At 39.1% G+C, this 15,666-nt stretch overlaps 1 protein-coding gene across 1 annotated transcript in view; it reads right to left on the bottom strand.

Moving 5' to 3' along the window:
• TYW1B (tRNA-yW synthesizing protein 1 homolog B) overlaps positions 1-15,666 on the bottom strand; it is a 183,889-nt gene that overhangs the window by 89,957 nt on the left and 78,266 nt on the right. The window contains 2 exon segments of the mRNA XM_056556476.1: positions 12,053-12,162; positions 14,821-14,883. Of these exon segments, the coding sequence (XP_056412451.1) occupies positions 12,053-12,162; positions 14,821-14,883 (173 nt within the window).

A 15,666-nucleotide genomic window follows, 5' to 3' on the forward strand; every position in this document is an offset into this window, starting at 1 on the left:
TGCTGAGTGTTACATACTCATTGTAGGGCTGGGCGGTATACCGGTTCACACCGAATACCAACATTTTTGGGCAGCACTATATGATTTTTTTCCCATACCGCAATACCGGTTGGGCCCCTCCCCCTCGGGAATGAATTATCAGTCCAGCGCAGCTCTATCCCCACATCGGAGAACTAATCATATGTTACCCGCCAGCGCTGTTCTGCTCCCCCCCCCAATTAATTATCAGTCCAGCGGGGTACTACTCACATATGACACCCGCAAGCATTGCCCTCATCCTCTTTGTTGGGGGCCGCCAGCACTGGAACTCTATACTGTACGCCAGTGGTCTCCAACCTGCAGACCTCCAGCTGTTGCAAAACTACAACTACATCCGTTGGCTGTCCAGGCATGCTGGGAGTTGTAGTTTTGCAACAGCTGGATGTCCGCAGGTTTGAGACCACTGCTGTACACTGTATCCCTATGCTCGGGCAGCAAAAGGTAAAAGGAAAACTAACTTGCCTACGTCGGCCTCACGCTGTTCCTTGGGACTGGAACGTCTGACAGCTGTCAGCCTATCACCGGCCGGAGCGATGTCCCGCCCCGGCCACTGATAGGCTGAGCCCACTGTCATGTAAGGAGCTCTGGCCGGCTTCTTACATGACAGTGCATTTAACCTATCACTGGCCGGGGCGGGACATCGCTCCGGCCGGTGATAGGCTGACAGCTGTCAGACGTTCCAGTCCCAAGGAACAGCGTGAGGCCGACGTAGGTAAGTTAAGGTTTATTTTCTTGATCTTTTGCAGCCCGGGCATAGGGATACAGCGTACAGCAGTGGTCTCCAACCTGCGGACCTCCAGATGTTGCAAAACTACAACTTCCAGCATGCCCGGACAGCCAATGGCTGGCGTACAGTGAGTTCCCGCGCCGGCGGCCCCTGGGGGGGGGGGGGGGGGGGGGGGGAGAAGAACAGCGCTCGCGGGTCACATGATTGGGGGGGGCGGGGGCCTGGTGGTGAAAGAAATACACAGTTATATACTGTGGATCTGCTATAAGTTACAAAAATCCCGTGATACACATATTTGGTCATACCACCCAACTCTAACTCATTGTATAAAATAAGTTCTAAATACTTTTCTGTTTGTCCAGAAAATATTTGTCCCATCAAAGCTGGATTTAATAAAATGTCTGCTATAGGGTTTATCAATAAATAATTTTTGGCATTTAAAACCAAAAATCAGGTTTTTTTTCTGTTTTTTTTTTATAATAGATTAAAGGGGTATTCCAGGCCAAAACTTTTTTTATATATCAACTGGCTCCGGAAAGTTAAACAGATTTGTAAATTACGTCTATTAAAAAATCTTAATCCTTCCAACAGTTATTAGCTTCTGAAGTTGAGTTGCTGTTTTCTGTCTAACTGCTTTCTGATGACTCCCGTCCCGGGAGCTGTCCAGCTCCTATGGGGATATTCTCCCATCATGCACAGCTCCCGGGACCTGACATCATTGAGCAGTTAGACAGAAAACTTCAGAAGCTAATAACTATTGGAAGGATTAAGATTTTTTTAATAGAAGTAATTTACAAATCTGTTTAACTTTCCGGAGCCAGTTGATATATAAAAAAAGTTTTTGCCTGGAATACCCCTTTAAATGTTTGGCTTTAAAAAGAAATGGATCAAAATGAGGGATTATGAAAATCTTGATTTGTTCAACCCTTTAGAAGCAATAGAGCTTACAAAGCAGACATACTTATCCAATAGCAAATACAATGACCATAACTAACAGATTTAGAAAATATAAATATCACATTTCTTCCATGGCATATTACTTGAATGCTTTTTTGAACCCTTTTAGCTTTAATATACAGTAGGAAATATATTTTTTATATATAGCACCCAAAATAATGAAATAGTCTAAATACAATTACCAGCATATATTGCAAAAAATCAATAAATAAAATACACCATTAAAAAGATCAGATTAGGAAGAATACTTAAATAATAATGTCAGTCAATAGATATCAAGCAAGTTCGCTCCTTGATAACACAGGCATGTCATCTTTTACCGTACAATCTTGCTTTGTGATGAATTCAATTTTTAATGCAAGTGAAGATAAAGATTCTAATGAAATGTAATATTTAACCATGACATTTCAATTCCTGCTGTATAAATAATAGGTAATAGCCTAAATGGAAAAAAAAATAAAAAATAAAAAAAATCACACCGTTGACATCTGGCTTATGGAATAATAATTGCTAAAGTTTGAACATTGTAACTTTGATAGATCAAGGATAGCCCTATAAGGCTCCATACAGCTGAGGTGGCTGTTGGCTGAACACTTATTCAACCAATAACTAGTACCATACACATGCATTCTTGGCTAAGTGGACATGTGTTTTCAAAGGGGATAAGCTGGTGATATAATTCCTAATACACATTAGTGTGTGTGTGTGTGTGTGTGTGTGTGTGTATTCACAGATCCCTTTAGACGCTGCTATCAGCTTTGACAGCGGCGATCTAAAAGGGTTAATAGTCAGCCGCGGCGATCACCGCATGCTGGCTATTAGCGACGGCCCCCAGCCACTAAAAAACAGCCGGGGGCTGCAGAGTATGGAACCCGCTCCATACAGACTGCTGAGCGCCGCATGCTGGATATTAGCGGCGGTGATGCATCAGCGGCCCACAGCTACTGAAATCAGCCGGGGGCCGCAGAGTACGGAGCAGGCACGAGTCAGGAGCCCGCTCCATACACCCAGAGCGACGCCGCGTCAGATCCGGCCCTGCTTGCACGAGGCGGAAAAATTTCCCTGCCCGGCGCCCGGAACTGCATGTCCCGAGCGTCGGGAGATCCAAATTCCACATCCCTAAAAGGATCGATTAAAAAATATTTTGAATAGATTCAGTATCGCAAAATGAAAAATCGCGATAATCAAGTGAATAGATTTTTTCTTACACCCCTATTTGTGTATGGGGAACATTAAGTGCACAACTGTATCATATGTATCATATTTGTACCCAAAATGTTTGCCTTCTATTCACACTTTGTTAAAATAATGTGTGAATCCTAAAATATACCTAAATTGACAGGGGGGCCATCAAACCTCATCATTAGCATTTAAGGGCTTTATAGGGGATTTTCCCATTGTTTCATCCTTACTGGAAGTGGTTAATAGGCACATTTCTCAAAGATTTTCTGATTGGTTCACTTACAGTATGATCTCTCTCGCCATTTTCTCATTGTGAAGTGTTGGGAGTTTTTTTTTTTTTTTTTTAAATTAAAAATTACATGGACACATCTTTATTCTTAAATCCACACACACACACACACACACACACACACACACACACACACACACACTTGTTTAATTTGATGTCACTGTTGTACATTTACACATTCTATATCAATAAGCATTAACAAAAAAGTGGGCCACCCTTTACAGTTGTAACAGCTTCCTCTTTTTTGGGAAGACTTTCTACAAAATGTTGTGTCTGTAGAAATTTTCTTCCTTATTCATCAACATAATCATTTGCGAGGTCAGACATGGCTGTTGCATAGGAGTGCATTTTGTGTTTATTTTTCCCCAAAGGTTGTTTGATGGAATAAGGATAGGGCCCTATGCAGGCCAGTCAAGTTCCAAATACAACCAACCTTCTTTTGTGCATTGGGGCATGGTCATGCTGGAACAGAAAAGGACTGTATCAAAATGTTCCCACAAAGTTGTAATCATATAATTGTCCAAAATGTCTTGGTATGCTAAAGAATTGCTCTCTCTTCACTTGAATTAAGCACTAGTAGAACAATCATACAGTTACATCAGTGGATAACCGGAGTAAACAGGACTCCTCCAAGGAGACCTATATTAGGGACGATACCCTTACATATAACAGGGACAATGCCCTGAGAGAAAAATCTTTTTAAACCCGACGCGTTTCACCGTACTTCAGATAGTATTACAATTCATCAGGGGTTAACTGAAAGTGCTAACTAGAGTATAACGGAAGTTAGATAATAATAATTGGACCTTGATGTCATCGGATTTATCATTATCTGAGACATTGGGAGGTAAGGAATGTTGTAAGCTTGGAGCTTAATTGTGTGACTATTTTTTGATCAATAGTATATTTATCATTTTGGTTACTTGTAGTGATATCAGTTTTTCTTATTGTTGTCGGTAGGTCCCTATCCTTAAAATCTTTAAATTTAAGAAGTAGTGTGACGGTACATATGAGGCCGGACTATACATTGATTGGTTAGGATCCATCTGATCAAGGTACTGACCACTGTTGTTTGTACCTTTAGTTATTAGATGTGGCTATCTTAAGTGGAGATTCCAGTTTGTTGTTATTTTTTATAGAGCTGCCTTGGAGTATAATAATAATAATAAAATGGGATTTGGATCCCTTCTTGGGTTGACCTGAACTCCTTATCGTTTGGTTCATGTAAAAGTTCCTGCGGCAGATTTAATTGGATATTACACATATGGAGGTATATCATATTAAAATGTATATTCTTAGCAATTTAGGTGGCTCATTATGTTACTAACTTTTACTACCTAAGGAAACATCTTGAATATTTTTTTCCAGTGGATGGAGGCCACTTATGACAAATAAACACTATCTGTATTAAGTACATACCAAAATCTCTTAATGTGGTGAATGGATATGATTCTTCTTCCCCACCATAAGGTAGATAGATACTTATCTTGTTGCATTCTGATGTATACAGATTATGTATAGTAGGTCATTCTTTCTTTATGTGCTTATATGTGCTTTTATGTGCTTGTATGTGCTGTATTGGTTATATATGTGTACTAATATTGTATCTGTCTGTCCGCTTTTTTGCCATCTTTTGTTTTGCCTGCAGGAATGAATGACCTCTCACACAAAAAGCCATTTACTGCTATGGATGCCACAGTGATTCCATCATTTGTTTGCATATGTTAACGTCATAAGGAATCTCTATGTGTGCTTGATATCTACCGTCAGCTATGTGTTTCGTTGCTGTATCTACTTCACACAAATGGAATAAGTTGTATTATCTAACTTCCATTATACTCTAGTTAGTATTACGGTTCATCAGGGGTTAACTGAAAGTGCTATCTGAAGTACGGGGAAACGCGTCGGGTTTAAAAAAATTTCTCTCTCAGGGCATTGTCCCCGTTATATGTAAGGGTATCGTCCCTAATATAGGTCTCCTAGGAGGAGTCCTGTTTACTCCGGTTATCCACTGATGTAACTGTATGATACAATTTGTTTAAGAATTTGTTGGTAATAAAGGTTTGTAAAATTTTAGCTATTTTTTCTTGGATTTTTTGTCTAATGATAGCTATAGGGGATAGATAGTCCCTGATTTGTCAGTGATTTGTAGAAGAACAATCCCATAGCATCATTCATCAGTTCCACCAAATTTTACAAATGACAGAATGCAGTCAGGAAGGTAACCTTCTCCTAGTAGTTACCAAACCCAGACTGTCAGAGAAATGTGATTTCCACTACTCCAGAGACCTTACAATGTTTGGCATTGTGCTTAGTGATATAAAGTTTCCAAGCAGCTGTTCTGCTATGGAAACCATAAAGCTGAGAGTATCCCAGTGCACAGTTTTTGTGCCGACTTAAATACCAGATGCGGTTTGGAATTCTGAAGTTGTTCCGTTAGCAGAATGTTGGTGACTTATGCACTATACACCTTAGCGAGCCTCTCTAAATGTGCATGGTCTCCCAGGTCAATTCTGTGCTTCCTAAACACTACCACTTTTAAATAATACGACTCTCTGCGTATCTTTGAAGATCTAGAAGGGAAATTTCATGAACTGATTTATTGAAACAGGGTCACCCTATTACCACGCTGGCATACAATAACCTGTTTGGAAAACGTTTGTAAGGGCACTCTAGAGCTTGTCTGGTGGCATGTAAACTGAGAGTGATAATTTTATAATTTAGCCTCTGTACACAATTACAGTGGATCTCTAAAATATTTCCAAATGGGAAAGCATTTAGGAATTACAGCCCTCCAGGCTTAACATGTATAAGCAAAAACCAATAGCATACTGCACTCACTGCAAAAAGCAGATGTCTCTCAGCTCCTCTTCGGATCCCTCGGCGGACGGGAAGGCAGGTATGGTGCCATACCTGCCTTCCCGTCCACTGGGGGATCCAAAGAGGAGCCAAGAGACATCTTTTTTCGCTGTGAGTGCAGTATTCTATTGGTTCTTGCTTATATACATATGTCTGAGATACTTTTGGGGTTTTCCTAGCACCACCACGAGTCTCATTCACCTGATAGCACGCAGTGTTTACCCAGGACTCCTCTGTGTCTTGGTGGAATGGAGTTTGTAGTGCCACTTCATGCCTTCTGCTGACTTACCATGTATAACAACACATTCAAGGACTATTTTTAATTTCTGGTGCAAATACTTTGCAGACAATAACTGCCTAAAATCTGAAACCTGTGGTTGTCACCAAATGCTAAGCGAGGTTAAGATGATGTGCCGGGCCTTTGTGCGTCTTTATGCTTTTAAACAGCAATTTAAGGCATCTGTAGTAAACAGTTTAATCTTTAGCAGGTGAAAGGCATTCTCAGTCAGGTTGTGGTAAGAGGCATAGAGGAATATTCAATTTCTCTAGCACAAGAAGCTCTAAGTTTTTTTCTGTGGAATGCTTTGGGCAATTATGTGTTGAAGCGCCCTCCTACCATTTTTACAACACAAGATTTTATCCTATCTACTCAAATTTGGTTAAGTGTATAGAACTATATTATTACAATCCATCCAGAGTCACAAGTACTGTGTCCTAGTTTCACAAGCAGACATACATGCCTAAGGTTGCCTATGCCATAACACTGCATCCACCAAGATAATGTGGTATGCTTTCGACCATGATCTCTTCACCTCATTTCATTACAGTGTCAGATCTTTGTTTTATCTGGCAAAATTATCTTATTTCAGAACTAGGTAACTTTTTATGATCTTTTTAGCAAAGTTATCTTCCATTGACAACTTCAGTGTAACCAGTGGTGTGCATCCTGAGATAAACCCTGTGTATTGACATTCATAAAAGCCACTCTTGACTTTAAAAAAAGGTAGCAATATTACTATAGAGTGTTCTTGATTTATCTAGATGCTATGAAGGGTTTTCTTTACCAAGTATTCCATGCTATATATATATATATATATATATATATATATATATATATATATATATATATATATATATATATATATATATATATATATATATATATATATATATATTATGCTTTTTCAGGCCTATTGATGTTCTTGAGTTCACCAGTGCTTTCTTTCAAGAATATAGCAGGTTGGTGATTTGGCCATCCCAAAGTTTCTGCTTGATATTATTTCTATCAGGATTAGTTATGATTTATTTATTAATTTTGTCTTTGCCTTGTCTTTTATCCATTGGAGAGTTAACATAATTTTTTTTATTCTGACCGGTTTTCGACCCCAAATTAAGTCAGTCATTTCCGTCTCTATTTCCCCCAAAAATGTATCACCTAATCATACCGGTGCCACTCTAAGATCATTGGTAAAATTATTTTTACGAGAGCTAATTCTGTCTGCCAAATATAACCCCATTTCACTCCATATCCACTTTCACTTTTTACCGATCTCAATCAATGGAATTAGATTTAACGTATTGAATTCCTCAATCTTACCTGACATTTTAACCCCACAGTATTCGAAATATAATGTTTATCTAATGGCAGCAAACACGATTTGTCCCAGGAAGTACTTTTCTTTTTGAATTTATTTTCTGTCTGACCACAGTGCTCTTTGCTGACACCTCTGTTCATGTCAGGAACTGTCCAGAGCAGGATAGGTTTTCTATGGTGATTTGCTTCTACTCTGGACAGTTCCTAAAGTGGACAGAGGTGTCAGCAGAGAGCACTGTGGTCAGACAGAAAATAAATTCAAAAAGAAAAGTACTTCCTGTGTACCATACAGCAGCTGATAAGTGGTGGAAGGGTTAAGATTTTAAAAAGAAGTAATTTGCACATCTTTAACTTTCTGGCACCAGTTGATTTAAAAAAATAAAATAAAAAAATTTCAGAGGAGTACCCCTTTAATGAATTTAGGCAAGTAGACATGGTCAAGACAACATGCTGAAATTTAAACCAGAATGGGGAGAAAGAGGATTTAAGAGGCAAAAACTGCTGGGAATCTACTGGGATTTTGATTCAAAAACATCTCTAGGGTTTAAAGAGGAAGATCCAAAACAGAGAAAATATCCAGTTGCGTGGACGAAAATGTCTTGTGGATGTCAGAAGAGAATGGGCAGATTGGTTTGAGATGACAGACAACAGTAACTCAAATAAGCACTCATTAAAACCAAGGTAAGTAGAAAACCATCTCTGAACAAACACCATTCCCCTCAGCTTCACTGCCGCAGCCATCTTTGATAAGTAAGAAGCCAGGAGGAACACTGCTTCAGGGAGTACACAGTAAGTGGCCCATGCGCCGTACACTAAAAGGGGCGAAGGAGCAGGGAGGAAGGTTATCAATATTGATGAGCCGGGCGGAGCAGCCGCCTGGCGAAGAGGACGTCAGCGTGCCCCAAGCTTGAATCGGAGCTCCGCCCATGCCCCAAGGTCCTCATTAGCATAAATAGAAAAACGTTTGCTGTCTGGGCATGCTGGGAGTTGTAGTTTTGCAACATCTGGAGGTCCACAGTTTGGAGATCACTGTTCAATGGTCTCTAAATTGTAGCACTCCAGATGTTGCAAAACTACAAATTCCAGCATGCCCACACAGAAAACAGCTTTCATTTTCACGTAGCACTGTCCCAAAAATCTGTCAGAACCCTGTGGGGCGTAAATACTCACTGTACCCCTTATTACATTCCGTGAGGGGTGTAGTTTCCAAAATGGGGTCACATGTGGGTATTTTTTTGCATTTATGTCAGAACCGCTGTAAAATCAGCCACCCCTGTGCAAATCACCAATTTCGGCCTCAAATGTACATAGTGCGTGCAAGCTGATGGAGTAATTGTGTGGGCAAAATGTCTCTGCTTAAATGAGACAGCCTGACTGTGTATTGTTCCTGACCATGTCCAGCCCTTTAGGACAACAGTGTACCGATCTTTGGATGGCTAATTCCAGTAGGATAATGCACCATGTCACAAAGCTCACGTCAAACTGATTTCTTGAACAGGTCAATGTGTTCTCTGTACTTTAACGACCTCCAGTCACCAGAAACAGAAGTAGAAAAGTGTTATACAGACTATAGAAAAGAGTGGTGTTCATAGAGAGAAAGAGTGTAAATAGTGTAAACAGACAAAAAAAAGTTGTAGAAAAAAGGAAAAATACAGGATCCCAACAATATAACACGAGCAGGTCACTGTCCAGTTAAAGTTGCAAAAATACTATATGAAAACAGATGGCACACTGACCTAGCATTTCAGTCAGTGTCTGCGTGTCTGACTAAGAAGCATTGCTAAGGTGGACTGGGAATAAAGAGCAAGCTAAAGTAAAAAAAAATCGCTAGAAAGGTTCAATCAATTATATAGTTGTCTGCAACCACACCAAGTATCTAGTCAATATGATACTGTTCATCTGTTACACTAATGTACATCTTCCTGACAATTATTAATATCTCTAACAGGCTGGAAGAGCCCCTCAGGAAGTAAGTTATCCAATTTCACAACCCAGTGAAAGGCAGATCCCAGAACAGTTACATTCTTTATGGTTGTACGGTGAGATTTAAGGCTCAGTACTGTCATCAGCAACTCCAGTGAGAATTGTCAATGTTATTCATATGAGCAAGCACACACAAACCAATTCTTCTGCATGCAGAGTATACTCTGTAATAAACTCTTTACATAATTCTAACCATTACGCCAAAATTAATTACCAGAAATTCTGCTGGAAACGGTAGAGATCTTAGAAATGTTTTAACCAAATTTATATTTAAATACGACTTTATATAATATAAACCTAAAAAAGCATTTGACAATATAGAATTAACACCTCTGTGCTCAGAGACTTCGAGGCATTATCCAGTATTAGAACAAATATAACTTCTTTGTTCCAGAAACCGTGCCATTCATGTTCACAGTTAATGTGTGGTATTGCAGCCCAGTTCCATTAAAGGTAAACTGTCAGTAACCCCCCCCCCCCCCCCCTGCAAAAGTCGTGTAACCCCTGTGGGGTATTAAGGCTTACTTTACCCCTTGTTACGTTCCTCAAGGGGTCTAGTTTCCAAAATAGTATGTCGTGTTTTTTTTTTTTTTTTTGCTGTCCTGGCACCATAGGGGCTTCCTAAATGCGACATGTCTCCCCCCCCCCCCCCCCCCCCCCCATTTCAGCAAAATTTGCCACTGTGACTCCTTCTCTTCTGAGCATTGTAGTGCTCCCGTAGTGCATTTGACATCCACTTATGGGGTACTTCCATACTCAGAAGAGATAGGGTTACAAATTTTGGGGGGTATTTTCTGCTATTAACCCTTGCAAAAATGTGAAATTTGGGGGGAAAACACACATTTTAGTGAGAAAAAAAAATTTAATTTTTTTTTTACATATGCAAAAGTCGTGAAACCCCTGTAGGGTATTAAGGCTCACTTTATTCCTTGTTTCGTTCCTCAAGGGGTCTAGCTTCCAAAATGGTATGCCATGTGTTTTTTTTTTTTTTGCTGTTCTGGCACCATAGGGGCTTCCTAAATGCAACATGCTCCCCAAAAACCATTTCAGAAAAACGTACTCTCCAAAATACCCTTGTCGCTCCTTTGCTTCTGAGCCCTCTACTGCGCCCGCCGAACACTTTACATAGACATATGAGGTATGTGCTTACTCGAGAGTAATTGGGCTACAAAAACCAAGTATACATTTTCTCCTTTTACCCCTTGTAAAAATTCAAAAATTGGGTCTACAAGAAGATGCATGTGTAAAAAATGATTGTGAAATGAGGTCTTTTATGGGGTATTTCTAATATGAAGACCCTTCAAATCCACTTCAAACCTGAACTGGTCCCTGAAAAATAGTGAGTTTGGAAATTTAGTGAAAAATTGGAAAATTGCTGCTGAACTTTGAAGCCCTCTGGGGTCTTCCAAAAGTAAAAAATTGCAAACATAAAGTAGACATATTGGAAATGTGAATTAAAAAAAATTATTTGGAATATCCATTTTCCTTACAAGCAGAGAGCTTCAAAGTTAGAAAAATGCAAAAATTTCAATTTTTTCCACAAATTTTGGGATTTTTCACCAAGAAAGGATGCAAGTTACCACAAAAATTATCCACCATGTTGAAGTAGATTATGTCACGAAAAAACAATCTCGGAATCAGAATAACTAAAAGCATTCCAGAGTTATTAATGTTTAAAGTGACAGTGGTCAGATGTTCAAAAACCGCTCTGGTCCTAAGGTGTAAAATGGCCTGATCCTTAAGGGGTTAAAGGGGTTAAAGGGGTGGCAGGTAAGGGTAGTAAAACAACCTGACCAGGTCCCTTAAAATTTTATATTAGAATTGAAAAAAAAATTTTTTTTTATTCTACTACATTTTCTACAATACATAATCTAATGTTAGTGTTTATTCAGACTTTCAGTCCTATAGAAGTGGGGGGAAAAAAATAAAAAAAAAATAATGATAATTCTTCAGTTGTATCTAGAGTCTGGTCACACAGGTTTGCACATTCATCACAGCAAGGAAGGAAATAGCATGTCTGATGAAGCAGTGAGCATTCATTTACATGTATATATGAGCCGGCACTATTAACTACATGTTGGAAGTGATTTAGTGCTTCCAAGCTTAGTGCGCATTTTTTAGCTCAGTGTTATGATGGAGTCTAACAAAACTTAACTCTTCTGATCTGGACAGGGTTTCTGCTCTATTCCCAACATGGATTTGTTCTTTTGCAGCTTTGTTTGCCTAGAGGATCTGGTTAACAATTCAAAACCTAGATGGAAGACCTGTGTCTACAGATCTTAAAATGAGCTGTCCAGATTTGGCAACCCAGGCTCAAATGGTCTCCCCTCAGATTAATATTTTTACGAATGGAACATCTAATGCAACATAAAAAAGCCTTACAAATAAGTAACATAACTAGACTTGATCCCCATTATCATACCTCTAAACTGTTTAATCATATGTTGGTGATTTTCAATGGCTTCCTGTACAATCTTCTCAGGCTGGTCCATCTTCCACCTCCATTCCGTTCCGACTGGATTGGTATGATGTCTACAATGCAGAGAACAAGTTAAAAATTACAAGCAGCACGTCCACAAAGTAACCAAATGCCTTCCATGGCAATTCCCTTGAATATTGTAAAATCGGAGGGATTGCTCGGCAGTGGTATAAAGTTAGGATAAGGCAAATCCCTTAGGCACCATTCACATCATATTTTTGTTGTATGCCTGTTTGATGGTATTCAGATATATACTTTTCAAGCCATGGGCTTTACCAAACCTCTTTGGTTTGCGTTATGCTGGATTAGGTTTTATTTGCAGGATACAAAAGCATGGTAGTTTAGGCTTTTTCTCCCTCAAATGAAATGTACACTGGTGTAAAAGAATGAAAAATACAAATAGACTATGCTTGACCTATTAAAACTTATGGCCATGAAGCAGTTTACATTAGAGTAAGTTTATAGAATTTCGATGTAACCCTGAATTTTACGGTGCAAATGTTATGTGAATGGATCCTTACTCAGTTTATAGGAACACTTATTATACAGACACCAGTTATTTATCAATAAAAATACAATAAGGCTGTTGACATAGTACTAGCTGCTGCAGGTAGCAACCGTGAAACACTGCTGCACCTGGAATGGTCATGGATTCAGTGGCTAGTACAAGTGCAGTGCGGCATTTAACAGTAAATTGCACCACTTGCACTACTTGTATGGGCAGCCTAACCGCAGCAACTTACGGTAAGTACTAAAAATAAAAAAATATATATTTTCTCTCTTTTTTCACAGATTTTTCTTTGTAGTTTACGGTAAACACTACAAATGTTTCCCATGCATTTCTAGGTTTAGTCACTGTACTTTGGATGCAAATACATGGAAATATTAAACTAAACTATATGGGCACTGCTATATCAGGATTAAAGCTGTTTTACACACGGCAGGGTCATTTTATCTGGGTTTTGATTTAAATGTGGAAATTTAAATAGAGACGAGTCTAAAAGCAAGGCCAAATGGGACCATTTACATTCAAGTATATTTACTGCATTAATGGTTCTAGGAATTTAAAAAGGAAATTCACATCATAAAGGACTTTGTTTTCTGATGAGGTCTCCTAGATGATACACACCTTATCCTAAAATGAATGCTCACTGATCTGCTCTACTACAGAATTAATGTATAGTTAACCATATAAGCAACAAAAGGCATGGGCCCTTTTTTGAGCACAAAATGTTGAAGAATGAGGGCAGACTGCACCTAAAAAGGTTTGCAAATCTTTAGATCACTGTAATAAAAGTTGCAATGATTAAAACCAAATGATGGATTATTGCAGGCTTACAATGAAAAGTGCGTTCGTTTAAGCCCCGGTTTTAAATCTATACTCCTGCTTATGACAAACCTGTCTCATTGTGGAGGTACTGTAGAAAGCAATGAAACCTTGTTGAAAGATGACCTTGAAGAACAAGGAGACATTCTTCAATTTGCCTCAGCCTTCCATGTATTAATCAATGTGTCCTACAAGTGAACTATTGGTATTCTTATCAGATTGGATGTCTTTATGGCACTTTCCCAGAACTATCACGAGTTGTGAAAATTACTGCAGAAAACCCAGTAACCAGAGGCTTCTGAGAAACATTACATTGAGCGCCATTCATGACTACTTGAAAAATGCCCTGCAGCGACTGTCAGTTAACTAACTGGGACTGAATTATTTATAGGGACATAGCATCTCAATATCAATGTTATAGGTATTCACACTATGTACTGGAAATAAGCCAAGCTAAAGTAACATAACATTGGGAATAAAAAAAAAAAAAAAAAAAAAAAGAATGTTCCTTGGCATCAGCAGACGTGAAGAAAAAAAAATGTTCATGGTTAGACTCTGGTTAGAGATGAGCGAACTTACAGTAAATTCGATTCATCACGAACGTCTCGGCTCGGCAGTGGACTTTTCCTGCATAAATTAATTTGGCTTTCCGGTGGGCTGGAAAAGGTGGATACAGTCCTAGGAGACTCTTTCCTAGGAATGTATCCACCTTTTCCAGCCCACCGGAGCACCTGAAGGCTGAACTAATTTAAGCAGGAAAAGTCATCAACTGCAGAGCCGAGAAGTTTGTGACGAATCGAATTTACTGTAAGTTCGCTCATCTCGAACTCTGGTGTGTAAAATGTCATCTACAAAATCCTTACACATACCTTGGATCAGAGATAAACAAATCTATGGTACAAAACACAGAAATTTTAAGAGGTATTTCCGCTTTATACATCTTATCCCCTATCCAAAGGATCGGGGATAAGATGTATGATTGCAGGGGTCATGGCGCTGGGGACCTCTGCGATCTCGGTGCAGCCACTGGCATTCTGTGCCGAATGCTGCCTCCGAGACAGGGACGTGACAGCACAGCCACGCCCCCTAGTGACTTCATGCCACGCCCCTCCATTCATGTCTATGGGAGGGGGCATGACTGCCATGAATGAAGGGGGCCCCATAGCAGCTGCTACTGCTAGAATTAGGAATTATGCTGTGCCTATTCAAATCAGTGGACGGTCTAATGCTACAAAAACATCCATCAGAGCAAAGACTGTTTTTATAACTGCTCTACACTATGGAAAAGAGATGAGGATCCTAAACTGAGGATTCCCCTATATTAATTTACCACAAGTATGGAGTTTCTTAACTAGAAAACGTTAAAAAAGCATTGTTTACCTACCTCCAGCAAAAAACACATTTGTTAGCACAAGCCAGGCTGGGAGTAGTTTCCATACATCTGTGACTTTCAATACCATAAAATGTGTGCTTGTAACAGCCTCCTCGCCCTCTCAGCATGGACTAGAAAACACAAATTATTGATCATAATCAAACTAGATCCTTAGCTCCAAAATGAAAGAATAAAATAGGAAACGCGATTTACTCAAAATTAGTGTATGATGTTCAGCAATTGACTTGCCTGAAAAAAGTAACACCACATTTGTCTGCACACAAAGATTTAGTGTGAAAGTCTCCAGTGTCCAGACACATTATTAAATAGATGTTTTTTGGAGCCTTTTAAAAAAAATAAAATTACATAAAATTTATAATATAACTTCGCTAAATAAAGATTTAACAAAAAGTAGTTGGCTGGAGGCCGTAAGAGCTGAAACAGGTCTTTCTGTTGCCACCAACGTTTATGTTGGGAACTTCAGGGCTGCTCATGCCACTCACTGATCGCTATGCTGCAGCATGAAAAGCACTAATAGGAAAACAACCCCTTATGTATATTCTAATGCATTTTTGCATACCATGCACTAGGGGAGACTATCGCTACCACTCTGCACAGCCCCTAGAAGAGCGAGCAGTGTTTGCTTGTGCAAGTGCAAAAAGGGATCCATATGAATTGGATATTTCCAGAGCAGACGTTGTCAATGTTTACCTTTCACTCCATATACAATATTTTTTTCATTTTTTTTTTATATTAACATACTAAAAACCAAGATTGCAATAATCTGAAACTATAGCAAAAACATACAATGAGGGGTTGATTTTTTTTTTTTTTTTTTTTTTTTTACTACTACATTTC

This window comes from Hyla sarda, chromosome 2 (assembly GCF_029499605.1).
Source record: "Hyla sarda isolate aHylSar1 chromosome 2, aHylSar1.hap1, whole genome shotgun sequence".
NCBI lineage: Eukaryota > Metazoa > Chordata > Amphibia > Anura > Hylidae > Hyla > Hyla sarda.